Below are 15,874 nucleotides of genomic sequence, written 5' to 3'. Positions count from 1 at the left end.
GATGAATCAGTTGGAAAGTATTTATTCCCAGACCTGAAATGATACTATCAACATAAGTCTATTATGTTAATTTCCCTCCTTTCAGCACTTTTGTCTGAGACACAAAGAAATGCAATTTTGAAACTCATATCAAGAAATGTAAGAATGAAGTCTTTCTTCTGAACAAGCTATTGATAATAGAGTCAGATAATGTTAATTGGTAAGGAGAAGCAGGTATATAGGAACTACCTTGACCAATCATGTTTCTCCATAAAGTCCTCAAAACAAACAAACAAACAAACAAACAAAAAAAACCACCCACATAAGGAGCAGTGACCTACAAACAAATTCTTCCTTTTTTATTAGGATTTGCACCTCCCCAACCCAAGCCAATGAAAAATTTTACATAGTTAGGCTGAACCATAGGATAATACTTTTAGCTTGGCCCAAAGTGAGCCTAGAATTAAAAAAAAAAAAAAAAAAAAAAAAGCTGGAAACAGCTGGAAGTAGATTTTAAGAGAACAGATACTAAGTGGTTTCTCCAATTTCTATAGTCCTTTCTTCCAAATGTTTTTCAGGCCAGGGACTTGAGCTTCTAAAGCTGACATTACTCACAAGCTCTCCACCAGAAGAGGTACAAAGAAAGGACAGAAAATAGGTCATGTGTGCTTGCTTGTTAACCTTTTCTAGTATAGTGAAAAATCCCATTTTCTTGTATGGAAGCAGAATGTTTGCTTTTTCTTTCTTTCTTTGAAGATTTTATTTATTTATTTGACAGGGAGAGACACAGTGAGAGGGGGAACACAAGCAGAAGGAGTGGGAGAGGGCTGAGTAGGGAGACCGATGCGGGGCTCCATCCCAGGACCCTGGGATCATGACTTGAGCCAAAGGCAGAAACTTAGCAACTGAGCTACCCAGGTGCCCCTAGAATGTTCTTTAAAATGGGTAATCCAGGGGCACTTGAGTGTCTCAGCGGGTTAAGCCTCTGCCTTTGGCTCAGGTCATGATCTCAGGGTCCTGGGATGGAGCCCTGCATCGGGCTCTCTGCTCAGCAGGGAGCCTGCTTCCTCCCTCTCTCTCTGCCTGCCTCTCTGCCTACTTGTGATTTCTGTCTGTCAAATAAATAAATAAAATCTTAAAAAAAAAAGAAATGAGTAATCCATATCAGTGCTCTCCATCCATGTGCATGGGAGTAGAGAGAGATTCTTAGACTTTATAGGCCAACATATACTCTCATAAACACAAAGTGACTCAGCCAACTGGACTATAGGCCAGCCATGGTGGGTGGCAAGGTGAGAGACACAGTATGTTGGTGATGAGGGAGACTGGTTCTCTCTGGATCCTTTTTTTTTTTCCCTTGACACCATAAGGTAAATAGATGTTCTACAACTGTAGCTTGTTTGTTTTAATAGACAACTGAGCTCACTATATATGTACCTTTGAGAGTTTTCTCTTTCTTTAAGGAATTAGGTAAATCTGGGACAATGGGATTCCAAGGCACATAGAGCATATGGTTTCTACCCGTTTGCCTAGAGAAGGGAGGGTTTTATTCAGAAGCCTGGGCTTTGTCAGAGCACTCTCGTCTATTAGGAATCAGAAACACAAGCTTTTCAATTAGTTCATCTTCCTCTCTTCTCCCAGGAGGTCAGGGGATGGGACTAAAAGTTTCAACCCTCCTATCACCTGGTTGATTCTCCAGACAACAGCCCCCAATCTTAGGTGAGGTGCAGAAGTTACCACATTAACACGAGAAAAGACAACTTTATCCCTCTCATCACACAGCAAATTCCAAGGAAAATCAGGGCCAAAAACCTGCATGAGGACCACATATTTATTATAAATCACAATATTACAGTGACCAATTCCTTTCACTCACAAAACGCTTATGCCCCTAAATATTTTTCTGTTAAATATCCTGCTTTTGCCTTTACTGTTTTACAGTTGGTTCTTCTTGCTGGATTTTGCTATCAACAATCTCTGTTGACCTTTTATTTGCTGGATTTTGCTATCAACAATCTCTGTTGACCTTTTATTTCTCATCTGATGCACTTTTGTCAGAAATGAAATTGAAATGACTTATGTTGATTAACATAGCTCTGGAGGAACTCTATAGGGCACTAGAACTGGGATGCAATAAAATTCAAGGCTTCAACCTTACTTGCCATTTATATTACTTATTCCCAACACTAATTTTTATATGTCTTCCATCAGAATGCAATTTCCTTGTGATGTATTCAGTTTTTAAACTTATTAACATGAGATAGGAAGCATGGCATAAATGAAAAAGCTTGATTCAAATGACATTGATTCAAACTCTAAGCAGAAAAGACAAGATGTGGCTTTCAGGACACTGGAGAAGTCATTTTAGGCCCCCAGCTATTTTCGTGATCTACACCCCAATTGCCCAAGCACACTTCTTGCAGAACTTCCTAAGAGTTGTCAGAATTACAAAGAAATGCAAAAACCTCAGTAGTTAACGCCTTTAAGGGAACAAAGGGAATAATATAAAAACCAACAGGCTCTCTGAGGCCAGGAAATAGCCTGACCATACCAGAGAGGATCTGCCAATGATAAAACTCAGTAGTGCTATTTCAAAACAGAGCAAGGCCTGACTTCCTCACCCAAGATAAGAAGCACAATCACTTTATACCAGCTCTCATAGGATGCCCGTAGGCCCTTCCTGTCCTCTGACCTTTAACCTCCACTTCATTATTTTTTTTAAACTTTATTTTATTTTTTCAGTGTTCCAAGATTCATTGTTTATGCATCACACCCAGTGCTCCATGAAATCCATGCCCTCCTTAATACCCACCACCAGGCTCACCCAGCTCCCCACCTGTCTCCCCTCCCAAACCCTCAGTTTGTTTCTCAGAGTCCACAGTCTCTCACGGTTCCCCCAATGCTCTTCTCCTCTCCTTCTCCCAACTTCCTCCACTTCATTATAATGTGAAAGTCTCTGCCCTAAAAGAAGCACAAGCTTCATTGACTCAAGACAAGGTGCATGCATGGTCATGTTTTCTAAGTACTCCTGCACCACCTTATGCCCTAACTTCCCCAAACTTTCTCTAACTTAGCCAGGTTCCCCAAAACTTCAGCTTTGCAGAAATGACTTCTACAAGATGTCCTAAAATAAGACAATTAACCAAAAAGCATCTGTCAGTATCATGGGCAAGGGGCAATTAAGACATAAGCCCCCAGATGTCAGCCAAAAAAAGACCATCAGCACATGGACAGTAACCTAATAGGTAGACAGATAGATACGTGACCAAAGCTCTGATTGGCACCACTCAGCACACCCTGATTGCTTAAAACAATTCTGCAAAAGAGCTCATAAAAAGCCCTACACTTAGAAACGCCTAGGACAATGCTCTCAGGTCCCCTCCCTCTTTGGGAATTTTGTACTATTGCTCAGTAAACTTTGCTTTGCTGCCCACCACACTTTGTCTCATCTACCTCTTCATGCTTCGAAGTGGTGTGACCAAGACCTGCAGGCAATAAAGGCAGAGAAATCCTGCAACAATAGTTATTGTCAAAAAGGGCCCAGTACATTTGTTTGTCAAGTACAGTGCCTCACATAGAGACGTTACTAAAATATTTCCTCAGTAAATTAACTGTCTTGAGAGAACGTCCTAAATGTTATTACTAATAAGAACTAACATTCAGAAATACTTCCTCTTAGACAAATGGTATCTTAAACTCTTTATGTACATTATTTAATTTTCAGAGCAACCCTTTAAGGCAAGTACTGTTATTATCTATTTTATGAATTAGGAAACAAAGAAACAGCTAGTAAGGGGTAAGACTGGAATTCAAACCCAAGTATGTCTTATTTTCCTGCCAGATGCCAAGCACTACTTTCTACTGCTGTTTATATTAATTATTTCCTTTCTAATCTCCTGTGACTCATTTTATTTAACTTGGTTGTCCTCTGGCCCCTGTTCCAAAGTTCTTCCATTAACTGAAACCATAGTGTCATCTCAGCTGCTCTTTCTGCCAAGACTAAAGCCCTTTCTGTGATTCTAGTCTAACAGCTGAGACCCTGTTACCCATGGCCTGACTCAACCTGGGATATCTGCCTTCCCATTCTTTGCTTAGGCAGGTATTTTTTTTTTTTAATTTAAATTCAAGTTAGTTAAGATAATAGTGTTGTATTGGTTTACAAGAGTAGAATTTAACGATTCATCACTTATATATAACACCCATTATATGTGCTCATTACAAGTGCCCTTCTCAATACCTATCGCCCATCTAGCCCATCCCTCACCCACTTCCTCTCCAGCAACCATCAGTATGTTCTCTATAGTTAAGAGTCTCTTAGGTTTGCCTCCCTCTCTGTTTTTATCTAGCCAGATAAATTTTATGTTTTAAACAGACTGGTTTTCCTATTTCCCAGTCCCTCTCTCACTTTGTCTAGCCTTTTGTCTAACTGTGTGAACAACTGATGCTTTCTAAGATGAACCATGGATGGGTGAAGTGAACAGTGTCATTGGATGGCTAAAAGAAAATTCAGTGCATTTTTAATTTTCATAGCTTCTTCTCCGAATTTAAGTTGAACTCTCCTCTTGTGTGGCAAACATTGCTCTGATAAAAGCTCACTCTGTTCCCTTCTCCCCTTTGGAATCTTTATTTATTTATTTATTTATTTTCCACCTCATAGTGCTCCTTATATCAGCTTCCCTGCAGTACCCCTCATTCACAGTTCCCTTATGTGCATTACCCAGTTCTTTGAGTACTCACCTTTCAGACACATTTCAGGATACAAAGCCATTCAGGATACAAATGACAATTATGTTAGGGCCCCTTTGCACTTATCCATTTCACCACATAGTGAAACAGAAATGACTTTAGGTTACAGGCTTCTCAACCTCAGTGTACCACATCTATTGACTAAGACCTTTATCTATAGATTCCAGGCTCTTTGAGCTGTCCTCTGACTTTTGCACTCTTGGGACAAAAATTCCTCCAGCTCTGCTACCCTCAGTAAACAAATGATTTCCCTGAGAAATTTCCTAGAAATTCCTGAAAGAGAGCTTGGTTCAGGACCATAGTTTTAATTCACTGGTTCCCACAAGACCATGAAAAGGTCAGACTTGGATGTCTCACAGATTTTGGAGACCTGCACATATCAAGGAGAGTCTGCCCCAGAGATTAGGGAAAGTACTTGAGGCTCCAAGAAATCATTTAATTCCAAATTAATTGATATATTATTTTTGGTTCACCATTTCTTTGTTTCTTCTTATCATCAGTAAAAGTGTTTTTTCCTGTTTTTATTATTGAAAAATAATTTACATATAGAAAGACACAGATTTCCGATTTTTACCTACATATGGTACGAAGTAACAATGAAGGATGTGCTAAAATCTCCAAATCTGATTATGAATTTTTCTTTTTAGTTGTTACTTTTTCTTTGTGTATTTTGAAGCTTTCCTATTAGATGTATAAACATTCAAGTTGTTATGACTTCATAAATTCACCCTTTTTATGATTGCAAAATGTCACCTTTTTTCTTTTTTTTTTTTTTTAAAGATTTTATTTATTTGTCAGAGAGAGAGAGGGAGAGAGAGCGAGCACAGGCAGACAGAATGGGGCAGAGGCAGAGGGAGAAGCAGGTTCCCTGACGAGCAAGGAGCCCGATGTGGGACTCGATCCCAGGATGCTGGGATCATGACCTGAGCCGAAGGCAGCTGCTTAACCAACTGAGCCACCCAGGCGTCCCTCACCTTTTTTTCTTGATGCTATGTCTTGCTTTAAATTCCATGTGCTCTGATAATTTGGCCATTCACCATATATTTTGGTATGGGTGATACATCTTTTCTATCTTCTTCCTCTTAACTTATCTGTGATTTCATAGCCAACTTTTATAAATGGCATGTTTTTTAATCCAGTTTGACTAGTGTTAGTTTTGTAATTGGGGTCTTTAGCCCATTATATTTAATGTAATTATTAATACATTCAATTTTATGTTTATCATTGTTTTATTTGTTCCCTCATTGTCCCATCTATTTTCTCTTCTCTGTTATATAGCTTTACTTACTTTTTAAGAAATCTTTAAATCAAATCAATTCAGGTATGTTTCAGTATTCTATTTTATTTCCTCAGCTGGGTTTTGGCTTTACTTTCTGGGTTTTATTTTTTGTAGTTGCTCCTTGGATTATGGAATGCAACCTTAATTTCCAGAGTCCATCTTAAGTTACTATTATACTTCCACATAGGTAACGCAAAAAAAAACTTTTTAAAAAGATTTTATTCATTTGATAGAGAGAGAGAAAGAAAGGAAGAGAGTGAGCATAGAATAGGGGAGAGAAAGAGGGAGAAGCAGACTTCCCACTGAGCAGGGAGCACAATGCAGGGCTCAATCCCAGGACCCTGGGATCATGACCTGAGCCAAAGGCAGATGCTTAACTGAGTCCCCCCCACCTTTTAAAGATTGTAGTTATTTAGGAAACCTTTAACAGTATACTTCCATTTATCTCATTTTAAAATTGTAAGCAATTATTGTCACGTACATATTTCTATCTGTGTTACAAATCTCTCAGTATATTGTAATTCTTTTATTTTAAAAAGTAAATTATCATGTCCAGAAATTAAGAAAAGACAAAATATTTTATGTTTTCTCACATATTCATTCTTTTGAGCATTCCTCATTATTTTCTATTTATCTGAATTTCCATCTTATGTTATTTTACTTTAGCTTAGGAAACTTTCTTTAGCTTTTATTGCATGCAGTTCTCATGGCTATGAATTTTCTAAGGTCTTGTTTGTAACTATACACAACTGGCTTTCTTTTTGAAAGATAAGTTTGACAAATACTGAATTCTAGGCTGACAGATTTTTCTTTCAGTACTTTCAAAATACAATTCTATTGTCTTCCATCTCAGCATTCTTTACCATTGTTTCTCTCTTTGTATTATCTTTTTCTTTTCTGCTTTTAACATGTCTCTCTTTTTCTTCAGGATTTGGTTGTGATGTGTCTGAGTTTCAGTTTATTTAGACAGTCTCATTTTTTACATAAATTAATGTATTAAAAACTTTTCCACATTCTAATTAGGGACAAATAAATTTCTGAATTATATTATTAAAAATAAGAAAATAGATTTCTTTTTCTAATTTAAATTCGTTAGTTAACATACAGTGTAATATTATTTTCAGGTGTACAACTTAGTGATTCAACACTTAACATATAACACCTGGTGCTCATTACAACAAGTATACTTCTTAATCCCCATTACCTATTTAACCCATCCCCTACCTACCTCCCCTCTAATAACTATCAGTTTGTTCTCTCTAGTTGAGAGTCTGTTTCTTGGTTTTCTCTCTTTTTTCCCCATGATCATTTGTTTTGTTTCTTAAATTTCACATAGGGGTGAAACCACATGGTATTGTCTTTCTCTGACTGATCTATTTTGCATAGCATAAAACTCTTTAGCTCCATCTCTGTCATTGCAAATGGCAAGATTTCGTTATTTTTTATGACCAAGTAAAATTCCATTGCATAGTGTGTGTGTGTGTGTGTGTGTGTGTGTGTATAATATTCCACTGTGTGTATATATACATATGTATATATGCCACCTATTCTTTATCCATTCATCAGTTGATGTATATTTGGGCTCTTTCCATAATTTGGCTGTTGTTGCTAATGCTACTAAACATTGGGATGTATATATCCCTTTGAATTAGTGTTTTTGTGTTTTTTGGGTAAATACCTAGTAGTGCAATTTCTGGATTGTAGGGAGGTTCTATTTTTAACTTTCTAAGGAACCTGCATTTCTGGTTTTCAGAGTGGCTACATCAATTTGCATTTCCATTGACAGTATAAGAGGAGTCCCCTTTCTCTGCAACCTTGCCAACACTTGTCATTTCCTGTATTATTAATTTTAGCCATTTTGACTGGTGTTAGGTGATATATTTTTGTGGTTTTGATGCTTATTTCCCTGATGATGAGTGAAGGTAAGCATATTTTCATGTGCCTATTGGCCATTTATCTGTATGTCTTCTTTGGAAAAATGTCTATTCATGTCTTTTGCTCATTTTTTAAGTGGATTATTTGTTTTTCAGGGGTTGAGTTTTATTTCTTTATATATTTTAGATACTAACCCTTTATTAGCTGTGTCATTTGTGAATATCTTCTCCCATTCTGTAGGTTGCCCTTTAGTTTTGTTGATTGTTTCCTTCACTGTGCAGAAGTTTTTTATTTTGATGAAGTTCCAATAGTTTATTTTTGTTTTTATTTCCTTTGCCTTAGGAGACAGGTCTACTAAGAAAATGCCATGGTCAGTGTCAAAGTGGCTACTGCCTATGTTCTTCTCTAGGATTTTGATGATTTCCTGTCCCACATTTAGGTCTTTCAACATTTTGAATTTATTTTTGTGTATGGTATAAGAAAGTGGTCCAGTTTCATTCTTCTGCATGTAATTGTCCCATTTTACCAACACCATTTGTTGAAGAGACTGTCATTTTTCCATTGTATATTCTTTCCTGCTTTGTCGAAAATTAGCTGATCATATAGTTGAGGGTCCATTTCTGAGTTTTCTATTCTATTGATCTATGTGTCTATTTTTGTGTCAGTACCATACTGTCTTGATCACTATAGCTTTGCATATAGCTGTAAGTCCAGAATTGTGATGCCTCCAGCTTTGGTTTTCTTTTTCAAGCTTGCTTTGGCTATTCAGGGTCTTTTGTGGTTCCATACAAATTTTTGGATTGTTTGTTCTAGCTGTGTGAAATTGTTGGTGGTATTTTGATAGAGATTCCATTAAATGTATAGATTGTTTTGGATAATATAGACATTTTAACAAGAGATGATAGATTTATATTAACATTATTTATCTGTCTCAGAAATGTCCATGGGAATGTTATTTAACAGATAAAATATGTTTACTTACCTTCTCTGTCAAAAAGAAACTCAGTAAAATCCATCTCTTCCAGAAGTTATTGGTTTGATTCTATTTAAGGTAGGGTTCATTCAAGAACAGACTCTTAGGTGAAAATTAGCAGGAAGGATATCTTTTTTGTTCTTTGTCTCTCTGTCTCTCTCTCTGTCTCTCTCTCTCTCCCTCTCTCTCTCTCTGTGTGTGTGTGTGTGTGTGTGTGTATGTATGTTTAGACTTTCAGTAAAAATGCCTATAGGAGTGTGGAAGAATCTTGATTGGTTAGAAGGATAATTTGATATTCAAGGCAGTTGTACTGGGTGGCTTTGTCAATCCTACAGAAAACTGTGCACTGGGATAGCTTTTGAGACAAAGAGGTAAGATTTATGAACTTCTGTATCAACCAATCACTGAATGAATTCTGTTCCACCAGCGAGGAACTTGGGTGAGGCAGCTTCATTTTGATCAGAAAAATTCCAGTAGAATTCAGTTATATTCCAATAGCTGCCAATATTCCTGGAAGCTGGGGAAGTAGTGTCTCAGTTTTGCAGTAGTGCTGACTGCATTTATGAGAGTCTGCTGTAGCACAGTTCATATCTAACTGCTTCATCTAGTAAATTCACCCAGTCTGGAATAGCCCATCCAGTGTTTGGGTTGGTTCCTTTGCCTGAAGGAACATAAATATTGAAGGTTAGAGAATAAAATACAACAGGCACCACTCACTTCAGTATTCTTGATGCCTCAACTCATCATTTTCCACCTCTACCACCCTTTCTAAATTCCCCTCACCTAGAACCTTTATGGTCTAGGTGTGTTTCATGATGGAGTGACCCAGATCCTTATTGCCAAAAGGTATGAACCCCTAGATACCATGCTCTTCTCAGGGTATGGCTGCTGCCCTTGTTCATTCATCATCAAAATTTGTCAGGAGAGTATGAAGAGATAACCAGCCAACCATCTGAGTACTGAACATTTTCTTCCATCCTCCCATTGTTTAGCAGCATCCTTATTTTTTCCTGATTAGGGATTAATTACCCTGCCAAGTTAGGGACTTCTTTTTGTGTCTGCTGGTCTTTGGACTTGAGAAGATAAAAGTTAGTAGGCAGGAGCTATAACTTAAATTTTAATTGTACCCTTGCTATATCCCCCACTCTGGGAATCAGAACCTCCTGCCCAACAGAACCTAAACTACAAGAATGAGAAGCAAAATGCCCAAATACGTGACTGAAAGTTATGTAAGTGGGGCTACTCTTAACTTTCTACATCTTTGTTGCCAGATACATGTATGTTAGTTATCATATATATATATCTTTTTTATACTTAAATTATCAAATTTTCACGCTGCTTCATAAGCTTGAGTAACTACTATTCAATTTAGGAATTAAACCACTATAGGACTTTTATAAAAATTAGAAAGATGTGAATAAATTACAGGAGATAGCTTTCAAATAGTTCTACTGAATGCAAGGTATAATGTAGTAGGCATGTAATTTGTGGATACCTGGTTGGAAATCTAACAGGCATGGCAGGAAATGCCTATTTCAATCTTTATCTAATGACATTTGCCAAAAATGGATCAAAAAAATAAATGAAATAACTGATAAGTCATTTTATAGCTTGTAAATTGCTTTCATAAATATTTGATACTTGTCTCCATTTTGTGGATGATTAAACTCAAATGAAAAAAGCAAAGTGGTATGGTCAACTAAAGTATTTTGATTACAAATAATTTGTTCTTTTAACTGTATTGCCCGATTGCTATGAATGCTACATATCAAGCTTCCTCTATCAGTGTGATTTCTAGCATTTACCTCTGACTTGAGTAGTTCTCCAATTGTTTTGCCTCATAATTTCTCTCTAGCTCAGGTTGCAGTTCTTGGGCATCAAAGAGTTAATGTACTAGGCCCACCTGTTTTCCTGTAAGAAGTTTACAAAAAAAAAAAAAAATCAGGCTGTTTTTCTATTCCTCCCAAAGGTCCCTATCCCAGAGGGAAGTAGAAGTAGGTACATCTAGATAAAATGGAGGTCAAAGTTGAAAGTTCTTACTTTTATTTTCAGGGACATATTGAGCATCTAGTTTTGGTAAGTGGAATTAAATGAAAATCCATTTGTTTTTGAAGAAATGATTATGGAAAGGAAAAGGAAGTGGTTTGCGTGTGTGTATGTATGTGTGTGTGTGTGTGTTCTATGTATGTAAATGGAGTGTGAATGAAATTTAGGAAAGATTTTATTAACACTAGTATTAAGAAGGTCCCATTTACTGATAATATCACAAATCAAAGTAAACTGTATTGTCAATTAAGATAGAAAAAGTCCTCTTCAGTCAGTCTAGGACTTGATGTGTGGAATGGTTGGTTTGGAAATTTTGGTGAAATAATTATTAGTAGTTGGTATTTATTGATTATCTTCGTATGTTAAAGACTGTATCAGACTACTTTATATACATGGTTTTAATAGTTATATAATAACTATTTTAGATAGATATTGTGTTTTTTTATTATGTTCAGTTATCCATTGTATAGTACATCATTAGTTTTTGATGTAGTGTTCAATGATTCATTAGTTGTGTATAGACACTGTGTTTATAATATTTAATGGAAGAGTATATACATCTATTTGGAAGCCTAAGCAGCTTACCCAGATTCACACAGATGGCAAATGGCCAAGCTGAATACATATCTGGAGGTTACTGCATCAGACCTGAGGGCTTATTTTGTACCTTAAAGATGGAAATTCTAAGAGGTCTGAGCAATGTTTGATACAATGACTGTCATCCTTGAAAAATTGTCTTCCTTTGATATCCACTATATCCCACTCTGCTAGTTTTTCTCCCAGATATCTGGATATTCTTGGACAAGATCCTCTCAACAATCTTGTTTCTCCTCCGGGTTCTGAGATTTGAAATTTGTATTTTATACATTTTTCTTGGGTGATCTCATCTACTTTCATGGCCCATTTCTGCTAAAGTTCATACTGCGTGTCCAAAAGAATAGTCTGAGTAACAAGTTTACCATTAAGGATGTAGGTGAGCAGAGTGAGCATAAATATCCCTTAGTTACTAGTAGAGATGAAAAGGAGACGGCATTAAGAAATGATTGCAGGGGTGCCTGGGTGGCTCAGTCAGTTAAGCATCTGCCATCGGATCAAGTCATGATCCCAGAGTCCTGGTACTGAAACCCATATCAGGCTCTCTGCTCAGCGGGGAGCCTGTTTCTCCCTCTCCCCTATGTTCTCTCTCTCACTATCCCCCCCCCAAATAAATAAGCAAAATCTTAAAGAAAGAATAAAAGAAATTATTCTACATGTTTTACATTTTTTCCACTCACATTTAGTTTTTGTACTTTTGCTGAGAGCCTTTTATGTTCCAGAAACTATGTTGATAACAGATAGATGAAAATAAATAAAATTTCTTCTGTGCCTTTCAGTATTTAGCAGTTGGTTTATATGGTGATGGTGGGGTTGGCTGGGGAGGGGTACGTGAAAACAGTACATTATAAAATAGTGTAGATGGGGCACCTGGGTGGCTCAGTTGGTTAAGCGTCAGCCTTTGGCTCAGGTTATGATCCCAGGACTCTTGGATCTCTCTCTCTCTCTCTCTCTCTATCAAATAAATAAATAAAATCTTAAAAAAAAATAATGTAGAAACTTCATGGTAAAGGACATACAACAGATGTATTCTCTGAAAGACCCAAGTCAGTACCCATCTGCCAAAGAGGAAAAGGAAAGATGAAGAGGTATCAGAACAAAATTTGCTAATTGGGCAGTTTGACAGATTAGATACAGAATGATTTTCATGGTATTTGAAAATCTACTATCACCCTCGAAATGTACATTCTTTGGGTGTGGCATTAGGCATACTGCCATGATGGGAGACAAATAAGACCTGTCAAACTACTTAGGAGCTCCCAGCCTAGCATTTACAGCTCAGCTCAGAAGCCGGCAAAACACATCTGCATCGATAGTGCCCAGAAAATATCAAATACATTGGTAGAGGGCTGCTTGTTACATATTATGTTTTCTCCAGTTATCGTCTAGAGAATTACAAAATACAATATCAATTCATAATCAAACTTCAATTTAGGTGATCCCAATAATTTCCTGTGTCATCTCCACTGAAGACTGATTTTTCTTCTATTGCCATTCAAACTTATAAAAATTAAGGAGTGAGGTTAGCGTCGTGTGCATACTCTACCCTTCTACTGGCTCTCCTTTCATTTTTGAGTCTGCAATTGAAATTATTAATTTAATAATTCTCATTTACTTATGTATATATTCATCAGGCTTACTAAAAACATAGATGGGAATTATGACGGTTATCTTAGATATGTATATTTCTCCAGCAGTTTAGTCTGATTATTCAACATCGTGACATCCTGAAGCTCAACAAATTCATAATAAGTTGAAAGACTATATATTTTTCCTTGGAAAATATAATTTGTGAACTCTTTAATAGAGACCCTAAAAATAAAACGAGGGTTTATTTTAATATAGGTGGATTTAAAATTTTTACAAAGGGAAACTGAACGATGAGATTTTTTCATTTAGAATGTCTTTGACTAATTCGGTCATGAATATAAAATAGAAGATAATTTGATCAGGAGAGATATGGTAAACATACAGCTGATGCTACTATATGGGATCAATACTTTCCCTTGGAATAATAACATATACCCTGAAGTGTGGTGTACAGTTGCTTGAAGTAGGAACTCTTTCATTTCAGATTAGTCTATAAATTTACTTTCTAGCATTTAATATTTACCATAGTGTAAATATTCTCAGGGGTCTTTGATTATTTTCTTAAAATGTTATTTTTAACTTTTTACATGAAGTCAGGATCTTGTTATAAAGCCAATGAGACAACTACTAAAGATCATGTGGTGAACAGTGAGAAAGATTCTGCATGCCTATCATTGACGCAAGCAAAGCACCTCTGTTTTGATATGATGAGTTCATATTTGGCTAAAAGTGTTGGAAAACCACAACCATAGGATAAATTGTTATAAGTGAAATTCCCATGTTGGAGAACATAAACATGTTTAAGGACTTTTGATAAATGTTGAAAATTGCATTTTATTACTATTATGCCAAATATGCTTCTGAGCACAGCATGTAAGAGAGCTGCTTATCTCCACAACACTGAATTTTATCCAGAAGTGTGACTGCTTTTTATTTATGTGATTTCAGATTTGGCTAAAAAGCTCCTATTCCCACTCATGTCTGCTCTCAATAATTCTGAGGTCCAGCTTTTTCTTCTGATTGGAATCCCAGGATTGGAACATGCCCACATCTGGATCTCCATTCCTATTTGCCTCATGTACCTGGTTGCCATCATGGGCAACAGCACCATCCTCCTTATCATTAAGACAGACCCTTCACTTCATGAGCCCATGTATTATTTCCTTGCCCTGTTGGCCATCTCTGACCTGGGCCTGTCCTTCTCCTCCCTTCCTACCATGTTGAGAATCTTCTTGTTCAATTCCAGGGAATTTCACCCAATGCCTGCTTTGCTCAAGAATTCTTCATCCATGGATTCACTGTCATGGAATCCTCAGTGCTTCTAGTTATGTCTTTGGATCGCTTTCTTGCCATTCATAATCCCCTGAGATACAGTTCTCTCCTCACTAGCTGCAGAGTTGCTAAAATGGGATTGACTATAGCCATCAGGAGCATTCTTTTAGTGCTTCCATTCCCATTCACTCTCAGGAGATTAAAATATTGTCAGAAGAATCTCCTTTCTCACTCATACTGTCTGAATCAGGATACCATGAAGCTGGCCTGCTCTGACAACAAGATCAATGTTATCTATGGCTTCTTTGTTGCTCTCTGTACTATGCTGGACTTGGCATTAATTTTTCTGTCATATATGCTGATCCTGAAGACAGTACTCAGCATTGCCTCTCTGGCAGATAGACTCAGAGCCCTCAATACCTGTGTCTCCCACATGTGTGCTGTGCTCACTTTCTATGTACCCATCATTGCCCTGGCTGCCATGCATCGCTTTGCCAGGCACAAAAGCCCTCTAGTTATAATCCTTATTGCAGATATATTCTTGTTGTTGCCACCCCTAATGAACCCCATTGTGTATTGTGCAAAAACTCAGCAAATCCGGGAAAAGGTCTTGGGAAAGTTGTTTAACATATGTAGGAGATAGGGGCGCCTGGGTGGCTCAGTGGGTTAAGCCTCTGCCTTCAGCTCAGGTCATGATCTCAGGGTCCTGGGATCAAGCCCCACAACAGGCTCTCTGCTTGGCAGGGAGCCTTCCCCCACTCTCTCTCTGTCTGCCTCTCTGCCTACTTGTGATCTATGTCTGTCAAATACATAAATAAAATAAAAAAAACCATATATAGGAGATAAAATTTGAATATGGAAGCAATAAATTATCAACCAGTAAATATGAATTGGCACCTATTTCAGTACCACAGTGGTCACTATCTAGTGGAGGACTGTGGGAGATTGAAAGGAATTTACAATAAAGTCAAGAATACATTATTAAATGGGAAGGATGAAATAATCATGATAGATGATACGATTCACAGAGGATTAATTCATGTTTTGAGTAGTTGAAACAAAACACTATATAATGGAGCAGTTGGGTTTGAGTCATCTCCTAAATAATGGATAAAATTGGACAGATTGAGATTATTACTCAAGCAGCATTTATTGAATTTATATATTTACAAAGTACACTTACTATACTATCAAGGAGAAATGAACTAGCAAGGCACATAAAGGCATGAAGGCTGTTAGTCTGGCTGGAATAAGAGTATAATATGGCAAATAGTGAGGGATAATTTTGACTAGTGTGAGTGAACCAGATTTTGGAGTATCTAGAAAAGCCTTGAATAGTCTAAATGCAGGAAGTGCTGGGGAGACAATCTAATCTCTACAGCAGACAGCTAACATGATGGATCAGATGTTACGAAAAGCATGTCTGAAAGCAGGAGCAAGATGGATTCTACTGAGAGAGATGAAGAAGGCATTGATAGGAGGCTGCAGCAACAATCCCACTATGGAGTGATTCTGGGAAT

The 15,874-nt window shown here is 37.1% G+C and overlaps 1 protein-coding gene across 1 annotated transcript; it reads left to right on the top strand.

The window, feature by feature from the left end:
- Positions 1–14,059: 14,059 nt before the first annotated feature.
- Positions 14,060–14,997, top strand: LOC111159588 (olfactory receptor 51A7). Its single transcript, XM_022522123.1, is given in 2 exon segments — positions 14,060–14,330; positions 14,333–14,997. Coding segments are annotated over 2 exon segments (936 nt in total).
- Positions 14,998–15,874: the final 877 nt, after the last annotated feature.

This window comes from Enhydra lutris, unplaced genomic scaffold, assembly GCF_002288905.1.
Source record: "Enhydra lutris kenyoni isolate GAN:26980312 unplaced genomic scaffold, ASM228890v2 scaffoldscaffold68, whole genome shotgun sequence".
Classification (NCBI taxonomy): Eukaryota; Metazoa; Chordata; class Mammalia; order Carnivora; family Mustelidae; genus Enhydra; species Enhydra lutris.
The sequence above is the reverse complement of the archived record's forward strand: the minus strand, read 5'-3'. Positions and strand labels throughout refer to the sequence as shown.